This window comes from Anthonomus grandis, chromosome 7 (assembly GCF_022605725.1).
Source record: "Anthonomus grandis grandis chromosome 7, icAntGran1.3, whole genome shotgun sequence".
NCBI classification, from domain to species: domain Eukaryota; kingdom Metazoa; phylum Arthropoda; class Insecta; order Coleoptera; family Curculionidae; genus Anthonomus; species Anthonomus grandis.
In genome coordinates, this window is record NC_065552.1 from 673,977 (window position 1) to 698,427 (window position 24,451).

The window sequence follows — 24,451 nt, forward strand, 5'->3', positions numbered from 1 at the left end:
TTATGGGCCAACAGCAGCTTTTTAAAAAGAGACTTCTAGCCGAAATGATAAACATAAAAAAACATAATAATGCGGTAAATAAAAGAACGGATATAGACAATCTAAGTTCTTCTTATTTTAATCTAATAGATCAAATCAAAATGTAAACTTTTGGGACTGTTTTGGTTCTTATCACTAAAAAGAATGCGTCTATTGTGTTCTCGCATACCCAGTTTTTCTGGCTAGATGCTAAATTATTATTGTACACCGTAGAATCAATTTTAAAGCAACTGTCTGTGATACAACCCATCATTTTAAACCGTTTTTGTTAAAAAAAAAATATTTTATATATTCTATGTTACCTGTGTGTCCTGTAAACATGATTTTTTATGACAAGCAAAATCACACTGTTATGTAAGCAATTTTATCATTTTTTTTTTGTTGTGTATTTTTTTTAATTCAAATCTAAGATTTTGTTGTTTTTTTTTTTTTTGTTTTTCTTTTTTTTCTTTTTTGGTAGTATCAACATAACCCCAAAAAGTTAAATTTTGTTTATATATAATAATCCTTTTTTATTGTGTCTTTTTTGTTACCTTAGGGCCCTGATGAAGCAATAAAATTATTGCGAAACGTTGGCCAGTACATAAAGTGACGTTTGTTTTTATTCCTTCGATCCCATCCCACAACTAAACTCAAGATTATTGAAAAACTATATACTTTTTTTAATACTCCAAAGCGCAAAAATATGCTTTTAAGTAAAATCGAAGAATCAAATGAACATCCATCTGCAAAAACCCTAAAGAGACTATGCGCAACTCGATGGATATCCAAATATGAAGCAGTGCAAGACTTCATGGAACTTTACAAATACGTCGTTGAAAGCTTGGAAGATATATCTGCTTGGAGGGATTTTGGGGATGCACCAGTTTTGCGTAATAGTCTTTTTGATTCCGACTTTTTAATAGCCCTCCAAGTAGTTAACCAGATCTTTAGTTTTGGTTTGCCACTTTGTCGGGTTTTGCAAAAAGTGGATATTGATTTAAAGGAGGCTGTAATGGTGACTGAAAATGTAATTTTATGCTTAAGGAAGCTGCGACTAGATGCTGAAAAACAATTTGAAGGGCTTTTTAACAAAGCAGTGGTAAATTTTGTATCCTTTTTTTCTAATTTGAGATTATTTCACTTTTGTATTTATTTTTTAGGAAGTGGCGTCGAGTGTGGGCGCCGAAATTAAAGTAAAACGAATAACGCACAAACAAAAAAATCGAGCAAATCCCAATATCAATCTAAATGCCAAAAATTACGCGGTCGACTATTTTAAAACTACTATGTATTTGCCATTCTTGGAGTTTTTCATTAACTATACTCTATTTCAGAAGTGTGTAGAGCAATAAAACCTCATTAGGTATGCAAAAGTGGTACCTGGTGATCCACCAATATTTTATGCCACTACTTTAGTTGGGTATTAGTTTCAATGTAAAATTCTTTCTTTTCGTTGATTGCAGGTAGTGCCACCCGGTTTTGGGTCAATTTATGAGTTTTGCCCATTGTTACCCACTGATAAACATTGAAAACGGTTCGCCAAAGGCGTGCAACTGGGACTTGTTTTTTACCTTATAATTAATGTACTTAAGTGCTATTTTATTTTAGAAAGTTACTTTTGTTTAAATGGAATAATATATTTTTTTCACAAATTTATTGAACATAATATGTAGAGTAAAACAGTTGAAAATGTCACATTTGGATCTGGCACTTTTTGAACAGTGTATAACAATTTTAAATTATAATAGATTGTAGTCTTCTTCGTCATCTGACGAACTGTCATCACCTCTTGACATTATAATTAAAGGATCGACTGTCTGATCGATGAGGTTGTCAAGATCCCACATTTTGTCCTCTTGCTTAATTACATGCTGGACTGCTTTTCGCCAATTCTCTGGTGTCGCTTCCGTAATGGCTTGATCAAACAGTAGCTTAACATCTTTCATTTTAAAAGTCGTGTTTTGTCTTGCTACAAATCCTTTTACCTGCGCCCATATTAGTTCTATAGGATTTAGTTCGCAATGATATGGCGGTAAGCGCAGTACAGTTATATTATATTTTTCGGCTATATCTTCCACGGCGTATTTCATGAAACGAGTTTTGTGTAAGTTTGCTATTGCCAGCAGTTCTTTTTTTATCAAATTTGCTTCAAACGCAATACCTTTTGCAGTCAGCCAATCGATAATTTCTTGCTTTCTCCAACTTGAAGTTGGCGTCTTCTCTATTCGCCGTGAATGATAGCTTGCGTTATCCATAACCACCACCGAATTAGCCGGAAGAAATTTTATCATTTCACCAAAATAGTCCTCGAAAACGTCTGAGTTCATGTCTTCATGGTAATCTCCTGTGCGAGTCGACTCAAAGGTTAGCAGACCTTCTTTTAAAAATCCCTCTTCGCTTCCAATATGTGTGATTATAAGTCTTTTTCCTTTTCCCGAAGGTACTTTAATACCCGTAGACAGGCCTTCTATGAAAGCTTGGCGAGCACTGGTTATATTTTTGTCTTGCCACATTTTTTGGACTATATAACCTTCGTTAATCCACGTCTCATCAAGATAAAAAACTTTCTTTTGCTCCCTGCGGTACTGCTTGATACTTCTCAAGTATTGTCTTCCCCAACAAACAATTTCGTCGCTCTCCAGTAAAAGTGCTTTGCGGTTATGCTTTTCCCAGGCAAAATCCATATTTTTTAAAGTTTTCCATAAAAGTTTTCTACTTATCAACGGAATACTGTCATCTCGGCCAAGCTCCATTAAAATTTTGTCTAGGGTGGGTATTTCCTTTTTAAAATAAAAAGAGTGAACTTTTCTTCGAATTATACATTTAGCATTTTCATCAAGGACTTTTGTAGGTCGTCCTGGCTTTTGCTTGGGAGATTCCACTTGACCTGCTACTTTTCTTTCCCGCAACAATTTGAAAATGGTGGACTTTCCAATTCCACTCATTCGAGAACATTTTTCAACAATTTCTTGCACAGTAAAACTAGGGTAATCGTGTTTTATGCAATCATGTACATTTAAAATAATAACTTTTTCACTCAGCGATAGTGGAGAATTTTTAGTACATCTTTTCGTTGGACTAAATACCTCCATTTTTTAAATTTTGGGATAATAATATTGTGATTACACTACAGCGTAGCAGTGACTACCAACGTTTAAAATATGATTTAAAAGTATTTATAGTCTGTATATATTACCTGACCCCATTTTTGCATGTTACAAAGCGTTAAAAGATAGGTACCTATACAAAAGGATTAAAAGTATTTATTTAGTATTTAATCTCTTTCAAAATAAAGGCATTTAATCCGTGAAAATTAAACTCATAAATATTATAAGTACCTGCGCCTATGAACTACCACGAAATGTAGCCAAACAGAACGGAATTCCCCAGTTTATTGCTCTATACACTTCTGAAATAGAGTATAGCTGGAAGAAAGATTTACGTCTCATAAAGAAATTTTCCAGGGATTTATGTGCCTATTATCACCTTCATCTGTTGGAGAATCAACTGATTCAAGCAATAAGTTTAACAATTTGCTTGATTTATATTTACCCGATGTTCCAAAGATTATCATAAAATCTGAAATAGAACTGTGGCATGAGCATTTAAACAATTTCCCAGAAATAAAAAACAAACGCCAAGCATTAGCTTGTTTGGAAGTTTGTAGTCAGCATGCCTATCCCAGAACATACATTTTCCACGTTAAAACGGATAAAAACGTATTTGAGGAATACTACCACCCAAACGCGGCTTAATGGATTGGCCATGCTATCAATTCATCGAGAAGAAGTAATATCTGTTGATGAAATTATTGATGATCTCGCTCTGAAGCCACGGCGTTTAGATTTTGTTTTGTAATTTCAAATTTTACGTAAAATAAATAAATTATTTTTATAGTTTATAGTTATTTTTTTTATATCCCCCCCAAGCCCAAACTCTGGGTACGCCACTGGTTCAGGCACGCCTTGACTCATCTTACATTTTTTTTCTTATGTAGTAAATTATGATTTAAGACATAGGGTTAAAATGAAACAACCTTCCTAGGGTTAAGTAGGATCTATAATAAAATATCCAAAAAGCTACATCCAAGGATCGTTGAACTTCCCGTTGACCTGGTTTATGATAATGCTTACTAGACATTATAATGTTTTGCTATATAGAATTAATTAATGTATTATTACAATATAGTAGTTTCCTATTTACACAATATTTGTTATACTGGGTGATACTTCCATACTACACCTCCCCGGGAAATTTAAGGAATTTACATATTTCTTTTAAATTGAAAATTCCGGATATATATACTATAAAAGTAACAACTCTTCTTAACACATTCCTAAAATTATATACATACATTCAATTAATATCCAGTAATTTTGAAAATTTCAACTTTTTACCTAAATAACCCCTCTTTTCCATTTTTTTTTTTTTTTTTTACAAAACCTTAACTAATAATACATCAAACTTGTAAATTAATTAATTATTACCTAACTATGCGCAGGGCCCTTTATGCACTAATTACTTACTTATGATATAATTTAGTTCTATTTTTATGGATTAGAATCTCTTTATTTTCTTTTACAATTTTTACATTAGGAGATTCATCCTGAACGACTACATACGGCCCCAGGAAACAAGGACTGGCAATTTTATTACCATTATATTCATTTTTAACGAGAATTAAATCTCCTTTCTTATATTCAATGGGATTTATATTTTTATCATAAGATATTTTTCTTTTGAAAGTAAAATATTATTTCTTGCGTCATCATGAGCTTTCTGTAACCTGTATTTCAATTCAATTGGATAACTATCAAAATTGTAAATAGGTTCCACGATATTTTTTAAATTACTTGGTATCTGACATTTTTTCCCAAAAACAAGCTCAAAAGGAGTATATTTAGTTTCAGTGTGAATTGCCGTATTATACGCAAAACACCAGTATGGAATCCATGAATTCCAAGCTGCGACATGGTTTTCTGACTGAATTCTTAAATATGCTCCTAAAGCCTTGTGTGAATTTTCCAATGACCCTATGCTTTCGTGATGGTATGCGGTGGAATGAACTTGTTCTATTTTTAAATTCTTGCAAACTTCAATCATTGTAGAAGAAATGAATTCAGATCCCCTATCAGTTGCAATTTCCTGCGGAATTCCATATCTTAAGATAAAATTTTCCACAAATGCCTTTGACACAGCATCTTTACTTTTTAATGGATATGCTTCCACGAATTTTGTTAATTCACACTGCAGGGTAAGAATATAGGAAAAATCATTGATATCTGTAGGTAGCGGTCCTACAATGTCTAGATAAATTTTTTGAAACGAAGAACTGGCTGTGGTAGTAATCACCATTGGCTGTTTTGTATAATGATTTGAATATTTTTGTTTTTGACACATACCACATCTTTTTACAAATGCCTTAACATCATTATACAAATTTGGCCAAAAGTAATACTTTTTTATATTATTTGTCATTCTATTTATACCTGCGTGTCCACTGGTTGGAAGTAAATGAAAATCATTTAAAATATTTATTTGAGGCCCCTGATAACTAATATTATTTTTTATTTCTTTCCCTATACATTCAATTAATTCTGCAGAATTTTCGTTTTTTAAAATATACAATTCTTTTATGTCAGCTCTCTTACTAATATCGGTCAAGTCTCTCAGCATTCCGTCTCGCGTCAATGTTGATCGAGAATTTTGACTTAAATATACAGTAAGATGTAGTGGTACATAATAAAAATTTCCTGATTGTTCAGTTATAATTTTTGACAAAGATTTTATTTTTGATGAGTCTATCAAGACTAACTCAGTGCAATTTTTTGGTTGTCTAAGGACTTCCACAATGTTTGGTTGACCAGGCCAAGCACTATGACTACCCTTATCCAACTTTCCATCTTCTTCTGCTATACGTTTACACTGATTTCTAGTCATAACAGCGATCATGTCATTGTTCATAGTTTTCAACTCATTCGATGTTAGAATAATTCGAGATAACGCATCTGCTGTAACATTTTCACTCCCTTTTACATACTCTACATAAAAATCGTATTCTTCAAGACCTAAGCGAAATTTTGTTAAACGACTAGATGGGTCTGTAAGGCTGAATAAGTACAACCGTACACAATATTTGTTATACTGGGTGATACTTCCATACTACACTTAAGTAGTTAAGAAAAAAATAAACTTCAAAATGATTTTTTTCCCATTAGAGACGTGAAGCATTAGTTCACGACGATCGTTAAGCATTCATGGCCCTTAAATGGGTTTAAAGGTCAATAAGTGGGTAAAAAGTACATTTGTTCGGTATCTACCGCATCTCATAGTCAAGGCACGCCTTGAATCATCTTAAAATTTTTCTTATCTTAAGTAGTTGAGCCCGTTAGAGACGTGAAGCATCATTTTATAGCGATCGTCAAGGATTCATAGGTCTCAAAGGGCTTTAAAGGTCAAAAAATGCATTTTTTCGGTTTCTACCACATTTCATAGTCCAGGCACGCCTTGACTTATTTTGAAATTTATTTTTTCTTAAGTACTTAGTTGAACTCATTAGAGAGGTGAACCATCATTTCACAGCGATTGTCAAGGATTCACGTTGGGTTAGGAAAAATAATGGATGACAAGTTTCTATTTCGTAGCCACAGTAAAAGACGATGCCACGTTTCCACGTGTCGTTTAGAGAAATAAAACAAACAAATAAATCAAAATTCAAGGCATAACTTTAATAAAACAAAAAAAAAACATTACACTAATACAAAATATAATATAATACGAGTACATTTTTAACTTGCACAATTGAAATACATACACCACAGCCGACCTCCTTAAATATAAATATATATATACAACGCGATCTAAATATTCAGGGTAATCCAGCCAAAATCCGTGACATGCGGGAAATTATCGTTGGGAATCCTTGCTTGGATGGGCGGCGATGTACTCCAGCGCCCTCTGGATCGCCGGCGGAATCGGCGGTACGTCCGGTCCTTGGGGTTGGTACCCGTTCTCGTCCGCCACGTAAGTCAATTGGTGGTTGCCGCCCTCCTTGTCGGTCCAGGAGGCGGATCCTTGCATCACCACCGGAGTCTCTTTATCGATCTGGAAAAGGGCGTGGTTTTAACATGGAAGCCGTCTAGACTTCTAGCAACGCACTGGTAGGTTTCAGTACAATTTTAAATTTTGTACAAGAAAACATTTCATTATAAATGTGGGTTTCTTTTACAAATTTTAAAAGAAAGTAAACATTTTTTCTACATTTTTTTTGATTGGCATGTTTCATTTGGCGGGATATTTGAATTATAATCGAAGATCTCGTTTAATATAAATATTGCGGTATACAGGTCTTTATTATTCCCTACTTATCTCTGTCTTTATTCATAGAGTCAATAATAGAACGTAATAAAATAGGTTATACCTGTTTCGGCCTCAAACGCACCATCAGACCTTATTCAAAACGACTTAAAAAACCTTGTGCTCATCGACATTGCGGTGATTATAACCCAAAGAAAACTAAATCGGAAATACCTGCTTGGGTTGTCCACTTTGTTCCGCTTTAGTACCGTCTCCCGCCTCGAAGGACCATTTGAAGCTGCCGTCGGGTTGAATGTCGCTCTCCTGCGAAATGATCGGCACCTCTTTGCCCTGCTGCGGCGCACCCAAAACCGAACAAACGGCAAACAACAATGGCACCATCACGACTTTGCTGGAGATCATCCTTAACGATTAGGTCGTAAAAACCACTCGTTGAGGTAATTATTAAGTACTGGTACCGAATGGAGATGACGCTTTTATATATTCGCCACAGTGATTACGGTTCCCTCCTTAAGAAATGCATATCGATGTAAATACATAATGCCAACAAGAGGTTCTTAGTTGTTGTATGTGAGTTTTATTGCTTTTTTCAAAGGACGTTAATAATAATGTAATGAGTGTTATTATTGTATATGCTTATGAAGAAATACTTTTATATATTAATGAATTTATTTATCAGAAAGTTTACAAATGTGTTTTATTAAATACATGATGATAATAGCCCTACAATCGAATCCACGTCTTTCGTTTTGTGCAGCAAAACTCAACATTTCTATTGCAGAATCTAAATTGAATGTTTTAGCAACTGATCCTTCGACTAAAGCCGCGTTGACACGGGTCAAGTGAACTGATCATGTCAAATGAATTCATATGAAATGAACGTGTAAACCGACAATTCATTTGGCATGCTTGATTTCAGATGAATAACTCGCGAGTTGAATCTGGTTCAACTTTTTCGTTCATGTCGAAGAAAACAAAATGTCCGCGTCACGTTGGACGGAAGAGAAATCCATAAAATTTGTGTTATGTTACCAAATATATCCATGTTTGTGGGACTGTAAATGTTTAGATTATAAAAATAGAGATAAGCGGGCAGCTGCAATAATTACAAATATTATCACCAAAATGCGTGAAAATGGTATTATTATGACCATAGCAGAGGTAAAAATACGAATTAAAACAATTCGAACAACATACTCTGCCGAAGTAAGAAAAATTAACTCATCTATGAAGAGTGGAGCTGTTTTGTTGTTGCTACCCCCGCTGCTGGATCACCAAATTGTGTAGTGTCTCTGCTGCTGGGAACAGCAATGGTTTATTGTGGACTGTATTTTTTATAGCTGAATTAAACAAACAAGTCCATCGTGAACCACTTATTTATTTTTAAAGAAATGTACTTAATATGCAACGAAAGTGGAGAGCTTATTTGACGGCGTTAGTAGTTGACAACAACGTGACTTTTTTTCTGTCAAAAAATGATTCAGGTGTTTTAATTAACGTAAACCTTAACAGGAGCATCAACTGACGACCTATATACACCTATGTGTGTGAAGCTAGCCTCCGATCGATATCCAGCAACCAAAATCGAGAACGCAGCATATGCCGGTTGCCAGCGACCAATTTATAGTCCACGCTCCCTGTTATTTAATCAATATAATGCCCGTATCTCCTGAAATTCCCAAGAATTTGAATAATTTTTTGTCCAGATATTAACAATGAATACCTAAATCGAATGACGATGGTCTCAAGCCTCTACAAACTAAGGTTTTGTTGTGAAAATTAATTAAAAAGTCAAATAGTAAAAAAATGGAATAGGCTCTAACTCCCAAAATTCTCAAAGGATTTAGATAAAACATTTTTTTATAAAAGATAATAAATATCTAAATTGATTTTAGATGGTTGCAAACCGCTACAAATGAAAGTTTTTTGGTAAAAAATTATTGAATTTTTAGATGTACAAAAAAAATTTAGAAGTATTTGTTAGATGTAGAAAAATATAAACGACTATAACTCCCAAAACTCCCAAAGGATTCGAATGAAACTTTTTTGCGCAATTAGTAATAAATATTTAAATCGATTTTACATGGTTGCAAATCTCTACAAACGAAAGTTTTTTGGTAAAAAATTATTGAATTGTTGGATGTATTAAAAAAACTTAATGGCTATAACTTCCAAAACTCCCAAAGGATTCGAATGAAACTTTTTTTTTAATATTAATAATAAACATTTTAAGAAATGTTGCAAAACTCTCTATTTAAACTAATTAAATTGAGTTATTTTAGCCAATCAAAAGACCATAATAATTTTCCAATTGTTTATTTTTTTATATAACAAATACAAAGATAGTGATTTCTGAGTAGAAATACAAGATCCAAGTCCAGCCGAATAGTAGTATGGAATTAAATGCTGAATCGATTTAGATATTTATTATTAGTTGTATAAAAAAGTTTTATTTGAATCCTTTGGGAGTTTTGGAAGTTATAGTCGTTTATATTTTTCTACATCTAACATTTCAATAATTTTTTACCAAAAAACTTTCGTTTGTAGAGGTTTGCAACCATGTTAAATCGACTTAGATATTTATTATTAGTTGTATAAAAAAGTTTTATTTGAATCCTTTGGGAGTTTTGGAAGTTATAGTCGTTTATATTTTTCTACATCTAACATTTCAATAATTTTTTACCAAAAAACTTTTGTTTGTAGAGGCTTGCAACCATGTAAAATCGATTTAGATATTTATTATTAGTTGCCTAAAAAAGTTTCATTCGAATCCTTTGGGAGTTTTGGGAGTTATAGTCGTTTATATTTTTCTACATCTAACACTTCAATAATGTTTTACCAAAAAACTTTCGTTTGTAGAGGTTTGCAACCATGTTAAATCGATTTAGATATTTATTAGTAATTACATAAAAAAGTTTTATTCGAATCCTTTGGGAGTTTTGGAAGATATAGCTTTTAAATTTTTTTTATACATCTAAAAATTCAATAATTTTTTACCAAAAAACTTTCGTTTGTAGAGGTTTGCAACCACCTAAAATCAATTTAGATGTTTATTATCTTTTATAAAAAAAAGTTTTATCCAAATCCTTTGGGAATTTTGGGAGTTAGAGCTTTTTTCATTTTTTTACTATTTGACTTTTTAATTAATTTTCACAACAAAACATTAGTTTGTAGAGGCTTGAGACCATCGTCAGTCGATTTAGGTATTCATTGTTAATATCTGGACAAAAAATTATTAAAATCCCTTGGGAATTTCAGGAGATACGGGCATTATATTGATTAAATAACAGGGAGCGCGGACTATAAATTGGTCGCTGGCAACCGGCATATGCTGCGTTCTCGATTTTGGTTGCTGGATATCGATCGGACGCTAGCTTCACACACATTATACACCTACTTGTGAATGGTTCAAAATTGCTGATGGTTTTCTACGAAATACAGTTGTTTTACGTGAAACGCATGATAATTTGGTAAGTAAAAGTCAAATGAATCGGCTTGAAAAATATAATCAGATTATCATACAATCATATTCATCTGCCATGGCACTGAACCAGTAGTACTAAAATAATTAGAATAACTGTCGCGAATTTTTGAAGCACGTTCTGAATAATTATTAGTGCCTTGCCGGCCTAGTGGAATTGTTGCTGTTGAAAAAGTTCTCCATGATCCGGGTATAATCTGTTCCCTATCCAAGTCCTCCACATCTACTTCTCCTTGGCTAATGTAAGTAGAGGGAGAAGTTTTCCGTAACCAGTTATGCAAGACTGTTGTTGTTTTTACAATCAACGTCGCTTTTTCTGGAGCAAGCGGAATAGGGCGTTCAAATATTCTAAATTTTGCTACCAGTAGCCCAAAGGCATTTTCTGAAATACGTCTTGCTCGGCTTAACCGGTAACTAAAAATTTTTTGTTGCAATGATAAATTTTTTCTGGAATAGGGCTTCAGGCTTTTTGATATAATGTACTTTGAGTAAAAATACTTGCATCTGAAGCTCTTCCTTGGGCTCCTATTTTAACATATATAAAGCTTTTTTTTATGGTAAACACAAGCACAAAAGGAAAGTCCTATGTCACTCTTGGAGTGGTGCTTGCGCGAAGATATTTGTGGGCATTTATCTTGAATCGCTGTAGGTTGTATGCGTCGGGAAATATGTGAAGTGGAAGCCCGTTCCACAAAGAAGATGTTCTCCAGATGAATGAGTCCCGATACAGCGACGTTCTTGGGGTAGGCAGGTGGACTCGATGTTGATGAGCCGCAACTGCTAGACGCGTCCTTCTTGCCGGAACAGCCCTGGGTGGAATCGGGCCTGCCAGCTCAGAGGAGCACTTACCGTGATAATAACGGTAGAATAAACAGAGATCAGCCACCTTTCTCCTGTGCTCCAGACTATCCAGACTCTTTGTCAGTTCTGGTTTGTCGATAAGACGAATAGCTCTCTTCTGTATAGAATCTAGCAGCTTTAAGCTATGCTTGGGTGCAGAGCTCCAGACATGCGAGCAATACTCGAGGGAAGGGCGTATTTGAGCCTTATAAAGAGTTAGCAGCTGTTCTGGTGTATACAGTTTTTTCATTTTGAAAAGCACTCCGAGTTTTTTGGAAGCCGCCCTAGCGACCTCGGCAACGTGGCCATGCCAAGACACACTGTTGGTGACCTCGACTCCTAGAAGATGTAAAGATGATTTCATTGGCAATGTTTTCCCTGCCATAACCAGCTCCGGGTCACCAAGGTTAATCTTCATCGTAAATACTGCAGCCTGCGTTTTTTTAGCGTTAAAATTGACCAAATTGTTATCGCCCTACTCCAAGATTGCTCTAATATCGTTGTTGGTTGAAGCTACTTGTTGCTGCCTAAGATTCTGAGAACTTGCGGTTGTCGTTGGTTTGGCGGACTTAAATGTGGAAATAAGTGTGCTATCGTTCGTAAAGCTCTAGATTGGATTGACAGTGGTTCCTAGCAACTCGTTGATATATACCAAGAAAAGGGTGGGGAATAGAATGCATCCTTGAGGGACTCCAGCGTTAATGTTAAATTTGTTGGAGAGGTATCCATCGACGGCTACTTGGATTGTTCGTTGTTCAATAAAACTTTTGATCCAATTCAATAATGTTTTGTATGTCGATTGAGGAGAGCTTGGTTAGTAGTACTTTATGCCACACTCTGTCAAATGCCTTGGAAATGTCAAGAGCGACTGAGCGGGACTCGCCGTGCTTCTCCATGGCCTCCGTCCACTAGTGTGTGACGTAGGCCAGAAGATCGCCGGTGCATCTAAGCTTTCGGAAGCTGTATTGATGATCGCTGATTAGTCCAGATGATTTCAGATATCTTAACAGTTGTTGGTTGACTGCTTTCTCCATAATCTTCGATATTACTGGAACTAATGCAATCGAGCGGTAATTGGAGGGCATCGTCTTCTTACCCTTTTTGGGTACAGCTTGCACTCGAGCAGTTTTCCAGCTTGTTGGAAATTGGCCCTGCTTATACGATGCCGTGAACAGTCTACATAAGGGAGGAGTCAATTCGTCTGCACAACGTTTTATTATTAGGGCTGGAATTTCATCGGGTCCAGAAGCTTTGTTGATGTCTACGCTTATAAGAATTTTATTTATAATTCGTTGGGGAAACGAAATTTCTCCCATCGATGAATTCACCCTTGGTAAATATGGCGGTCTTTTGCTTTGCGAGTGCAGAGTAGAATTGGACGCGAAGAGTTTACCCAGTAAGTTGGTAATTCTAATATACCCATGAGTATGATAAAAGAGTTTACTGAACAGTGCGAACGTTGTACAGAAAAATGTAAGAAAACAAATAGCACTGGCATTGTCGTCCGACCAATAATAAGTAGAGATCTAAATTCAAGAGCTCAGATTGATTTGATAGATTATCAGAGTTTGCCCGATGACCCGTATAAATTTATTTTGCACTATAAAGAACAGGCCACTCGTATGTAAAAAAGCTGTTGAAGTTGCCAAAGAAATTTTAAATATTTTTTTAGATTTTGGAGCTCCAATCGTGCTTCAATCTGATAATGGTAGGGAATTTACTGCCAATATAATTAAAAAGTTAGGATCTCTTTGGGGCAGTTTTAGTTCTTGTTAATGGAAGGCCAAAACGTCCACAAAGTCAAGGAAGTGTGGAAAGGGCTAACTGTGTTGTAAAAAAATCATTGGTGGCTGGGACGCGAGACCATAAATCATCTTGTTGGTCTTTGGGCTTAAAATTTGTTCAGTGGGGTATAAATAAAACTTATCACGAAGCCATAAAAATGGAGCCTTACAAAGCGATGTTTGGATAACCTCCAAAAGTAGGTTTGAGAGCAAAAATACCGCAAGAATTTTTGGCTGCTATTTTCAATGGAATAATGGAAGAAAAGATAAATGAATTACTTAAAAATCCAGAAGATAAATCGGATGTGGATCTTGAAAAATATACTACAACGTCTCATAATGAAGAAATATTAGAAGACATAAAACTTCAAGGATAGTATCATAGAAAGTAATGCACAAGATTTGATCTGCAACCAACAAAACGACAACAACGACAAAACACGGATGTTACTTCTGCACTTGTTAAGATAGAGATAGAAAATAGCTTGAACATGAGCGATAATTAAGTATTTAAAAAAAAAAAACAAGTAGCTTCAACCAACAATGATATTAGAGCAATCTTAGAGTAGGGCGATAACAATTTGGTCAATTTTAACGCTAAAAAAACGCAGGCTGCAGTATTTACGATGAAGATTAACCTTGGTGACCCGGAGCTGGTTATGGCAGGGAAAACATTGCCAATGAAATCATCTTTACATCTTCTAGGAGTCGAGGTCACCAACAGTGTGTCCTGGCATGACCACGTTGCCGAGGTCGCCAGGGCGGCTTCCAAAAAACTCGGAGTGCTTTTCAAAAGGAAAAAACTGTATACACCCGCTGACTCTTTATGAGGCTCAAATACGCCCTTCCCTCGAGTATTGCTCGCATGTCTGGAGGTCTGCACCCAATCATAGTTTAAACCTGCTGGATTCTATACAGAAGAGAGCTATTCGTCTTATCGACAAACCAGAACTGACAAAGAGTCTGGATAATCTGGAGCACAGGAGAAAGGTGGCTGATCTCTGTTTATTCTGCCGTTATTATCACGGTAAGTGCTCCTGTGAGCTGGCAGGCCTGATTCCACCCAGGGCTGTTCCGGCAAGAAGGACGCGTCTAGCAGTTGCGGCTCATCAACATCGAGTCCACCTGCCTACCCCAAAGACGTCGCTGTATCGGGACTCATTCATCTGGAGAACATCTTCTTTGTGGAACGGGCTTCCACCTCACATATTTCCCGACGCATACAACCTGCAGCGATTCAAGATAAATGCCCACAAATATCTTCGCGCAAGCACCACTCCAAGAGTGACATAGGACTTTCCTCTTGTGCTTGTGTTTAAAAAAAAAAAATCAAATTATTATTTAATTTTTTCTGCACGTCTGCAGGTCCGCAACAACAAATGATAATTTTTAATCTACATAAGCCAAAAAATAAAATAAAATTCACGTTAAGTTAACAATCAATAATATTCTATATGAATAAGGTATTTGTAGGGTAAACTGTCCAACAGTGAACCATTTTTATTTTTTACTCATTTTTTAAAGAGAATAGAGAAGGTAAAAATTTGCAAACTTCAGTTTATATTAGTTATTATAATGATGTATTAAATACAGGCACCATTTAACAAAAAATAATATAGAGTTAATCTTTATAATTTTTTTTTAAAACCTGTTTTGTGGTTTACTGTGTACCACCTTGTGGGTACAATGAAACATCTACACTGTTCACAGTGAACCAAAAACAAAAAAAAAACGAATGAAGTATGATTATGTATTTTTCAATAATTACAACCAGTTTTAAATTCTAAAAATAAGTTAACAAAAATAAGAACTTCTTTTAAAAAACTAAGAACAAAAAACTTAACTTTTACAAAAAAATAGGAATTTTAACGAACATCTAATAAACCTAAATTAACATTAAATTTAAAATAGGAATTTTGCCTTGAGGTATTTCCATTAACATGAGGCTTTGGTAAAATAGTTTTTATGTCCGCTAGATCTATATCTGCCATATCTGTAACAAGAGGCATGTAAAACATATTGCCTATAACTTTTCTACGCAAGAACGTTACAGAAAAGTTATTTTTATTTTCTTTTAAAATTTTCCCCACATAATAAATAATATTTTTCTTTAATTGAAATTCTACAAGCACAAAGTCATCAGGAAGTGGGGCTCTCTCAAGAGCAAACTTAATACCTGGCAACGCTTCATCTTCTGATGTCTCATTATCACTGTCTAAAACCAACGATGTGTCTGAACTTGACGATGAACTTTCCATTAGGACTCTCTTTGTCTTCTTCGGAACTATTCGTCTTTTACCTTGTTGCTCCATTTCCAAGAGGTCCTTTTCAGGAGTGTCAGTTGCAATTAGACTCCTTCCCGCTTTGCGTCTTTTCCTTGTATTTTTTCTGGCGGCTGCACGGAGTGGTGGTTGAAATTCTTTGGGAGATATAAAAATATTTTCGTTGTTTTGTTGATACGAAGTGGATGGAATAGGAGACTCGATATTTAGGTTTTTCTCGATACCATCTGGTTGATTGGATATAGTAGCTTTTTCTTTTGACATGTCACGTTGTGAAGAGTTTGTGTTTTCTTCAATATCATCTCTGTCATCTGGGTTTCCATTTTCCACCTCTTGGTCCGAAATATATAGGTTTCGATCCCCAGGGTCAGGTCTATCGGTGACGGAGCTAGGCATAAAGTCAACTTCTGAAAAAATGTTACGATCAAACGGGAATATGCCTGTTTTCCGAAATGCATTTGTAATTGTAGATGGTGTTATAGCTTTCTGATAAGTTATTCCAATAAAAGATGCTAATTCATAAATAGTAACGGGAATCCCAGGATTTCTCAGCATCCAAGAATCAATAGAGGCATTATAATATTCTTTAAACGGCTTCATTATACCAACATCTAATGGTTGGGTTTTCTGCGTTGTATGGGGTGGAAGGGTTAAAATATTAACACCGTTTTCCTTTGCAATATCAATAGCTCTGATTGTCAGGTGCGATTCGTGGTTGTCCATAATCAATATGGATGGATTCTCTTTTGAAGATAAGCTATGCTTGACAAAATGAAGCATCACCTCGCTAAAAATATCTGAATTCATCCAGCCACTGGACGTTGCCAAGCCCAAAGAGCCTGGTGGAGCTCCATTAAGCATATGCGGTTTAAAATGCACTCTGGGAAATATTAAAGCTGGCGGTAGACTTTGCCTACTTGCACTTACGATACAACATGTAGTAACTAATGTTCCCTTTTCTCCACTGGTTACTTTGGACAAGCATCTTATACCTTTGGGTGCCAAGACTCTTTGAGGTTTTTGCACGGTAGTAGTGGAAGTTTCGTCCAAATTAAAGATTCGCGTCCCATCGGCAAACCGTGGATCTCTTTGCAAAATATTATAAAGATTATCAAAACATTTTCCCACATTTGATCGGTTAAAAGAGGTTGCTCTGGCTAGACTACAACGCTCTGGGCATCTTAGCGTCAAGGTTGGATGTCTTTGGCGAAAAGAACGCAGCCATTCTATTCCAGCTAACTCATGTTTTGACCATGAAGCAGGCATTTTTATATTATTATTTTTTTCCCATTTGGTAAGCAATCCTACGACAATCTTTATTTGTTACGCCGTAAAAAGCATAAGCACATTCATATATGTATTCCACTAACGACTTTTCTTGCTCCACTGTAAATACTTTGTTAACCTCATAGTTTGGAGTAAGTCGAACATCGTCTCCTAACTGTTGCTGCTTCATGAAGTATCTCCGAAGTGTTGGATAGGGAATAGATTTCCTTCTAAAGGCTTCTCGTAGGCTAATTCCCGTATTTTTGAGAGCAAGAGCGTCAGCCATTTGTGCCTCAGTGTGCTTTCCGATTTTACGTTCTCGTTTGTTGCGAGCCATGATGCTAAAAGTAAATTTTTTTATAAATATCATTTTATAGATAATACGGTCCACAGTGAACCGATTTACTGTGTACACAGTGCAACTGGGAGGAGCCACCTGCAATCAAATGTCGAGGTTGACAGACCACGGGATCGGCGGGAAGTTTGAATGTCTAGTTTGGCGGGAGATTTAAATTGTTTCTTTATTATTGTATTTAAAAATTGCAGCGATGCTTATTTAGGGCTTATAAAATTAAGCTAATAATTATTTTGATATTCTAGGTTAGGGTAAACTGTCCAACAGTGAACCACAGTACACAGAGAACCATTTTCAAATTTGGCGCAACTACATTTACCAACGGTCGTTAGTGTGTGTGGTGGGGACCGCTTAAATTGTGTGTTTTCAGGTAAGCAAACTAAATTTCGTTTGTTCATTTACCCAATGTTTTTGGGGTGTTTGCTCAAATATTTTGAAATGTTTGATAGTGTCATCTATTGTTGATTCTTTTTAGCCAACTTGTGTGTACACAGTTGGCACACAGTGTTTACTGTGTACACAGTAAATCGGTTCACTAAATTTGCTACTATCCAATAAAAAAATTAATAACAAAATAGCAATAATAAAAAACAAAAGAATTATTATTTATAAGTTGGCTAAAAAGAATCAACAATAGATGACACTATCAAACATTTCAAAATATTTGAGCAAACACCCCAAAAACATTGGGTAAATGAACAAACGAAATTTAGTTTGCTTACCTGAAAACACACAATTTAAGCGGTCCCCACCACACACACTAACGACCGTTGGTAAATGTAGTTGCGCCAAATTTGAAAATGGTTCTCTGTGTACTGTGGTTCACTGTTGGACAGTTTACCCTAACCTAGAATATCAAAATAATTATTAGCTTATTTTTATAAGCCCTAAATAAGCATCGCTGCAATTTTTAAATACAATAATAAATAAACAATTTAAATCTCCCGCCAAACTAGACATTCAAACTTCCCGCCGATCCCGTGGTCTATCAACCTCGACATTTGATTGCAGGTGGCTCCTCCCAGTTGCATATCATTAACTTTATGAAGTTTGAAGCAGCTTAGTTAAACCAAATATGCGAATTTTGTATTAAATGCTCTAAAATTGCCTTTTTGAGAGCCTTCTAATATTCAAGATTAATTTTCTCAAAAACTACTTAAGATAAATGATTGAAATAACTTGCCCTTAAACATCAAAAGTCCTTCCCAATTATTTAATTAATATGTTGTTGTCATATCGGCTAAAAGTGTAAAGTTTACACATAATTGACACGCGTATTGACTATAGAAATTAAAAAAAAAACTGGCTTGCCTTATTATCCTTAACATTTAAACACACTAACGATGATGGAGGCAAAAGCAATCAATTCAAACAAAAACGTCCTTTAATGCAATACGAGGCGTTAGATAACTTTTATACGCCGAGGTGTGTTGAACCCAACTGAAAATAAATATTTAAAAATTTCGCAATTTTAGCAGAAACGACATTTGGCAATTGAGACGATGAAAGAAAGATGAACGACGTCTTGAGAGAAATTCGTTGTGGGCGTACAATCGTATTGTTATCTCCTTCTACGATCTGTCCTCTGGTGGCATTTTAAACCTATGGAAAGTTGTGAAATATATTTTATTCTTATTAGGCTTATGCCCTAGCCTAAACTTGTGTATAAAAGTTCTATTGTTTCAGTTACAATTCCTTATTTCTTGATATAATTTATGTTGATAGAGTAGCTGATGAAAATGCATGAACATCGAATCGACATTGGCATTTCCTTACGGTGATGGTCGTGACTTATTACCTGAAAGAAGAAGTTGTAAATAAGAAATAACGCGTGGTCAGGCATCAGGCATTTGGAATAGAATCGGGCAATAAAGATAAACCGATCCCATGTGTGGGATCCTACTTCTCGTGTCATCTCCGCGGAATTATTGTTGCCTAACGGCCATCGGTTGAAGGATTTCTATTTTTTTTTTTCTTCATTTTAATCACAATCAACGTGCTTAAGCGTGTAACGAGAAAATTATACCGTTGTAAAAAAAACTGCACATTTCTAGCAGCTTTACAATAATTCGCTTCGAGTTTGTAAACCGTGTTGCTTTCTGCCAAGAAGTAAATGGGGATCAGTTCGAACACTTGATACATTAATAAGAGTTTTCACAGTTTACAACATTTTATCCTCCATTTTATCTTAATTTGTAAATAGACGTACTACTTGCTTTCTTGTTGGTTAAATGTAAATATTTCGGAAAGAGTTGAGTTTTGAGATAAGGTGTGTTATACGAAACTTGCTTGGAATTTCGCCTTTATTTCATAAATGCAAGGGTTTTCTCAAAAAATCACGTCTATTTTTTACATATTTTTATAAGAAATAAATGAAAATTAAATTATTTTGCAAAACTAAATAAAACATTATTTATTTATAGTAATAATAATAATAATAATAATAATAATAATAATAACGTTTATTATTTACCATGGAAATTACATAGAATATAAATAAACTTACAGGTGTATTCAATAATTGAAATAAATAAAAGCCGATGTATCAGACTCCTGCATTGAAAATGCAGGTTCTGTTCTACCTACATAGCTACAACATAAAAAACTTTTTAAACTAAACTACTTTTTAAATAAAACTAACGAATTAAACTAACTACTAGATATAATGTACATATATTACATCTAGGTAGTTGATGATTTGGTACAGATTACAACAATACAACAATTAAATACGGAAGAATATATCTAATACTAGCCATTCAATTACAATTTATAAACAAGAAAAATGAAAAATAAATCTTCTAGCTCTAATATGCATGTTACTGATTATTTAATAAGATTTGCCTTACTTTTGTTTTGAATCTATAAATGGAATTCGAAATATCAGTTATATAGGGTGATAGCGCATTAATGATATGAGAAATATTATAAGAGAATGATTTTTTGAAAAATTGATTTAGTGTTTAGGAATAGTTAAAGATTTACTTCTTAAATTTAAGTGGTGAATGTCTGTCCGAAATGTAATTTTGTTGTATAGGTAGGGAGAACTGCGGTATTTAATAATTTTATAAAATAGCACACTGGAATGTAGCTTACGTCTATTAAACATATTAAGCCACTTAAGATCATTAAGCTTATGTGATACATGACCTCGCCTATTAATACCATAAATAAAACGAATACAAGAGTTTTGCATTTTTTGAACTCTATAGGAGTCTTGACCATCTAGACAAGGTCCATAAACCACATCACACTGATTAAAATTTGACAACACAAGAGAGTCGCTTAGCTCACGTTTAATATTCAGATCTAAGTAATGTCGATGAGGGTACATGGTTTTTAGAGCACAATACGACTTTTTAAGATTATTTGATATGTGTCCACTAAATTTTAGCTGTGAATCGAGTGTTAAACCCAAGCTCTTAGTGCTCTCAACTACTTGAAGTTTTTGATGTCCAACAAACAAAGAAAATTCTTCACAAATAGTCCTTATTTGAATGTTACTTCCAAAGAGAATAACTACACATTTTTTAGGGTTTAATTTTAACATATGCTTACTAGAGACTTTAACAAGTGCATCAAGATCAGCATTTATATGGTTCAAAGCAGTTAAATAATATCTATAATTTTGTTATTTTTAGGTTTAGGCTATTAGTGTAAGTAAACTTTTTTATTAAGAAAATTATTATCTTTTGATTTATGTAAAAATATACAGAAGATTCTATTTAACAAAAGTAATTTTTTCACATTTTCTCGAAAACGCGATGTTCAATATTTCTTCTGTTTTCACCATTTTAATCAACAGAAAAAATCCTACTAGTTTGCCAATTTAGCCGACCCTGTATCTTAAATATTAACAAAGATACCAATAGTGCCGACTTAATCGGAGGCACCCTGTATATAGAGTTACTTTAAAAAAAAAAAAACAAATAAATTAATTAAATCAAAATTTAATTATATACAAATAAACATTGACAAAAACCGTAAACAATTAATTAACACAGCCAAAACAGCAACAAAAAAACAATCATCAATCAGACACTTACAACTTCTTCTGTTCGGGCTCGGGATGTTGCGCGATCCACTCCAAGGCCCTGGCGATCTGTGGCGGTACCTCGGGTGCCACCGGCAAGTCACCACCCTGCGCCTGGAACCCATTCTCGTCGGCAACGTAACTCAACTGATGTTTACCACCCTCGGGATCGGTCCACGCCACCGAACCCTGGACCACCTCGGCGATTTCCTTGTCCACCGGTTTGGGTGCGCCGTTTTGCTCCTGTTTGGTACCATCGGCCGATTCGTAGTTCCACTGGAAGGTACCGTCCGGCTGGACCTCGGCGTTCTGTGATACTATGGCCACCGGTTCTTTGTCAGAGGCTGGTGCACACACGGCGAGTGCCAAAAGGGTCGAGAAGACTACTACGAGTTTGGACGACATCATTGTGACGATTTGATATGGAGATGATAAAAATGTGAGTGGTTTATATAGTGGGTTTTTTTCGGGTACGTCCCCACTATGGCACTCGTCTCGGGTAATAAATAATATCGTCTAATAACAATGGAATTGATTTCGATGGTCCCCCCCTGGGGGCTTATTCTATGTGTATGAGTTTCGTCTTCGAAATTTATCGACAGCCTTGGCTCGTTTAATTCTTTTTGAATAAATTAATGGTGATTTATAGCGCATATAATAGTTGCATATTTAATTTTCTTATGATGAAAAAAAAATTAACGTCAATTGACGGCGGTTTATCGATGAGCAAAGATTTCGGCCGGTGCCGGTGTATATAATTATTATATTATAGTTTATTTGGGAATAAAATTATAATACAACAATATGCAGTTTTGTAAATAATATGAAACGTCCTATTTCTGTAACTTTAAGGGTTATATAGGGTGAGAAAGACATTAATTGTTCCTTAAAATTCTTTATATTTTGTAGGTAGTTTATTAAAAACATTCTTTTTTTTCAAAATATAAAAATAAACATCTTAAATTTGAATTAGGACGTTCTATACAGTGCTTTCATTTCAAAACGATCCACCCTTAATAACATTCTTAAAAAAAAAAAAACAAGTCACGTTAGATATACAGGGTGACGTTTAATTATGCATTTACTAAAGTTCTGACAATCACCTCCTCACCTCCAGCTAACCTCACTTTAATATGTCAAATGGGAACCCCATCGTGTGATACATCATAGTAAGCAGTGTAAAATTCAACTCTATTCAACGGTACCAAAAAAAATGAAATCGGTAAATGTGTAAGCAAATAGTTAGAGAATATGTCTAGAAATAATGAATATTAATATAATTTTATACTTTGAAAGAAGCGCGTAAGTGTGTGTGTTAAAATAAAAAAAAATCATGTCAATAGCTCAATTAGTTAAGTAAATATTAGAGGGGATGTATAAAAAAACATGATTTTTAAAAAAGGGAAGTTTTCACAGTTTTTTGAAAATAAAAAAAGTCGTAACCGCAACAAAAGATCATATTTTTTGGTTTCATATGTAGAATCATATTCTTGAGAATACCCAATAGGTTTGATCTTGTTCTAAGCTCATTTATGTAGACTATTTATGTAGACATAAAAAACAAACCGTCCTGAGGCATTTCGTTTATCGGCAAAACCCAATAAAAATAAACTGCGTGTTAAATAAAACTCGAATGGTTATAATAATTTTAAAATAATTCGAATTAATTATCTGTTATTATCGGTTTTTTTCCCACTAAAATATGTATGCTATAATATGTTCCCGTCCTTCGATAGGATTATCATTTAAATCCGATTTGTTTATTTCCTTTCGAACTGATAATGATGGTATTTTGTGAGTGCTCCTCGTGCATTATACACGCGGATTCACTCATTAAATTATTACAAAACTACCGTGCGCGGTACGTTCGTTGCATAATTCAAATTTTCCCATTTAATCTTAAGTGAAAAAAATAAAAAGAAGCGGCTACTAATTACCATCAAAGAGACATTAGATTTTAAAAATAATTTTTCAAATGTGAAGAGTCCCATCCAACGGGTAATTTCTTAAAATAAACTCGAATAAAGATGTAATAAAATTTACTTAAAAGTCAAGGTTTTCGCGTGTCACTAGATATTTTATCGATATTTTTAAGAAGATTTACGATCGTTTTATTACTGTTTTTCTCATCTTAGTTTATAATTGTTTATTTAAATTTAAATGGATTTATAGGGCCTGGTTCCTTTGACATCGAAAGTGGCATTGATACATAAAATTTGACCTTTCTATTATATACAACTTTTTATTGTAATATAGAAGACCGTGACTATTATCATCCATATCGAGAGTGAAAGTTTATTAAATTAAATAGGGTGAAGGGATAAAGTCAATGGTCTTAGTATATGTTTATTTTATATACTTATGATACGTGTTTCGTCCTAAGGTATCATCAGATCTAAAAGTAGAATAGTATAGTAGTCCAGTATAAACAAACAACAATGCACAGACACGAATTACAATATTAAAATACGACTTCCTGGAAAAATTACTAAACATAAGACATACGAAACATAAATTAGTCGTAAACGTTCACATACATTTAAATTAAACAAAAGGGCTTCATCCATTGTCTCAAAGAGATCAGGTACAACATAAACAAATAAAGAAAAACAGACAAGTCACAAACATTTATTATCGACGACACGTGTTTCGCTCTATTAGAGCATCATCAGGTCTAAAACTATACAAAAACATGCCGTTAAAATGGAAATAAGAGTAAAAAAGCTTAATAATATCTAAAACATTGAAATACACATCACATTTTACACACAATTAAAAGTTAGGTTAGAAAAACAATAACAGATCAAATAAAAACTTATAAAATAAAATAAAAGAAAATTGTTGCTATTGAGAATCGAACCAAGGACCCCTAGAGTGTAAGACATACTCGCTAGCAACTGGTATGTCTAGTATTAGACCTAAACCAGTTGTATAGTTTTAGACCTGGATGATGCTCTAATAGAGCGAAACACGTGTCGTCGATAATAAATGTTTGTGAGACCGTGACATCGGTTGTTTTTTTTCGTTTGTTTATTTAAATTTAAATAAAAATAAAAATGAATAAAATGACTT

The 24,451-nt window shown here is 34.4% G+C and overlaps 2 protein-coding genes across 2 annotated transcripts; both read right to left on the reverse strand.

The window, feature by feature from the left end:
- Positions 1-6,728: 6,728 nt before the first annotated feature.
- LOC126738866 (endocuticle structural glycoprotein ABD-4-like) lies at positions 6,729-7,797 on the reverse strand. Its single transcript, XM_050444330.1, has 2 exons — positions 7,552-7,797; positions 6,729-7,125 (listed from the first exon to the last, which is right to left on the reverse strand). Exons 1-2 carry the CDS (start codon positions 7,738-7,740, stop codon positions 6,928-6,930), a joined length of 387 nt encoding a protein of 128 aa, XP_050300287.1. The 5' UTR covers positions 7,741-7,797; the 3' UTR covers positions 6,729-6,927.
- A 13,483-nt stretch (positions 7,798-21,280) lies between these two features.
- Positions 21,281-21,810, reverse strand: LOC126738502 (endocuticle structural glycoprotein SgAbd-4-like). Its single transcript, XM_050443872.1, has one exon. The coding sequence runs from the start codon at positions 21,785-21,787 to the stop codon at positions 21,389-21,391; it is 399 nt and encodes a 132-aa protein (XP_050299829.1). The 5' UTR covers positions 21,788-21,810; the 3' UTR covers positions 21,281-21,388.
- Between the last annotated feature and the right edge of the window lie 2,641 nt (positions 21,811-24,451).

Coding starts and splice junctions, on each gene's coding strand:
- LOC126738866 (XM_050444330.1), bottom strand. CDS start 7,740: ATGATCTCCAGCAAAGTCGTGATGGTGCCATTGTTGTTTGCCGTTTGT. Junction 7,126..7,551: donor AAAGTGGACAACCCAAGCAG/GTATTTCCGATT, acceptor GCCCTTTTCCAG/ATCGATAAAGAGACTCCGGT.
- LOC126738502 (XM_050443872.1), bottom strand. CDS start 21,787: ATGATGTCGTCCAAACTCGTAGTAGTCTTCTCGACCCTTTTGGCACTC.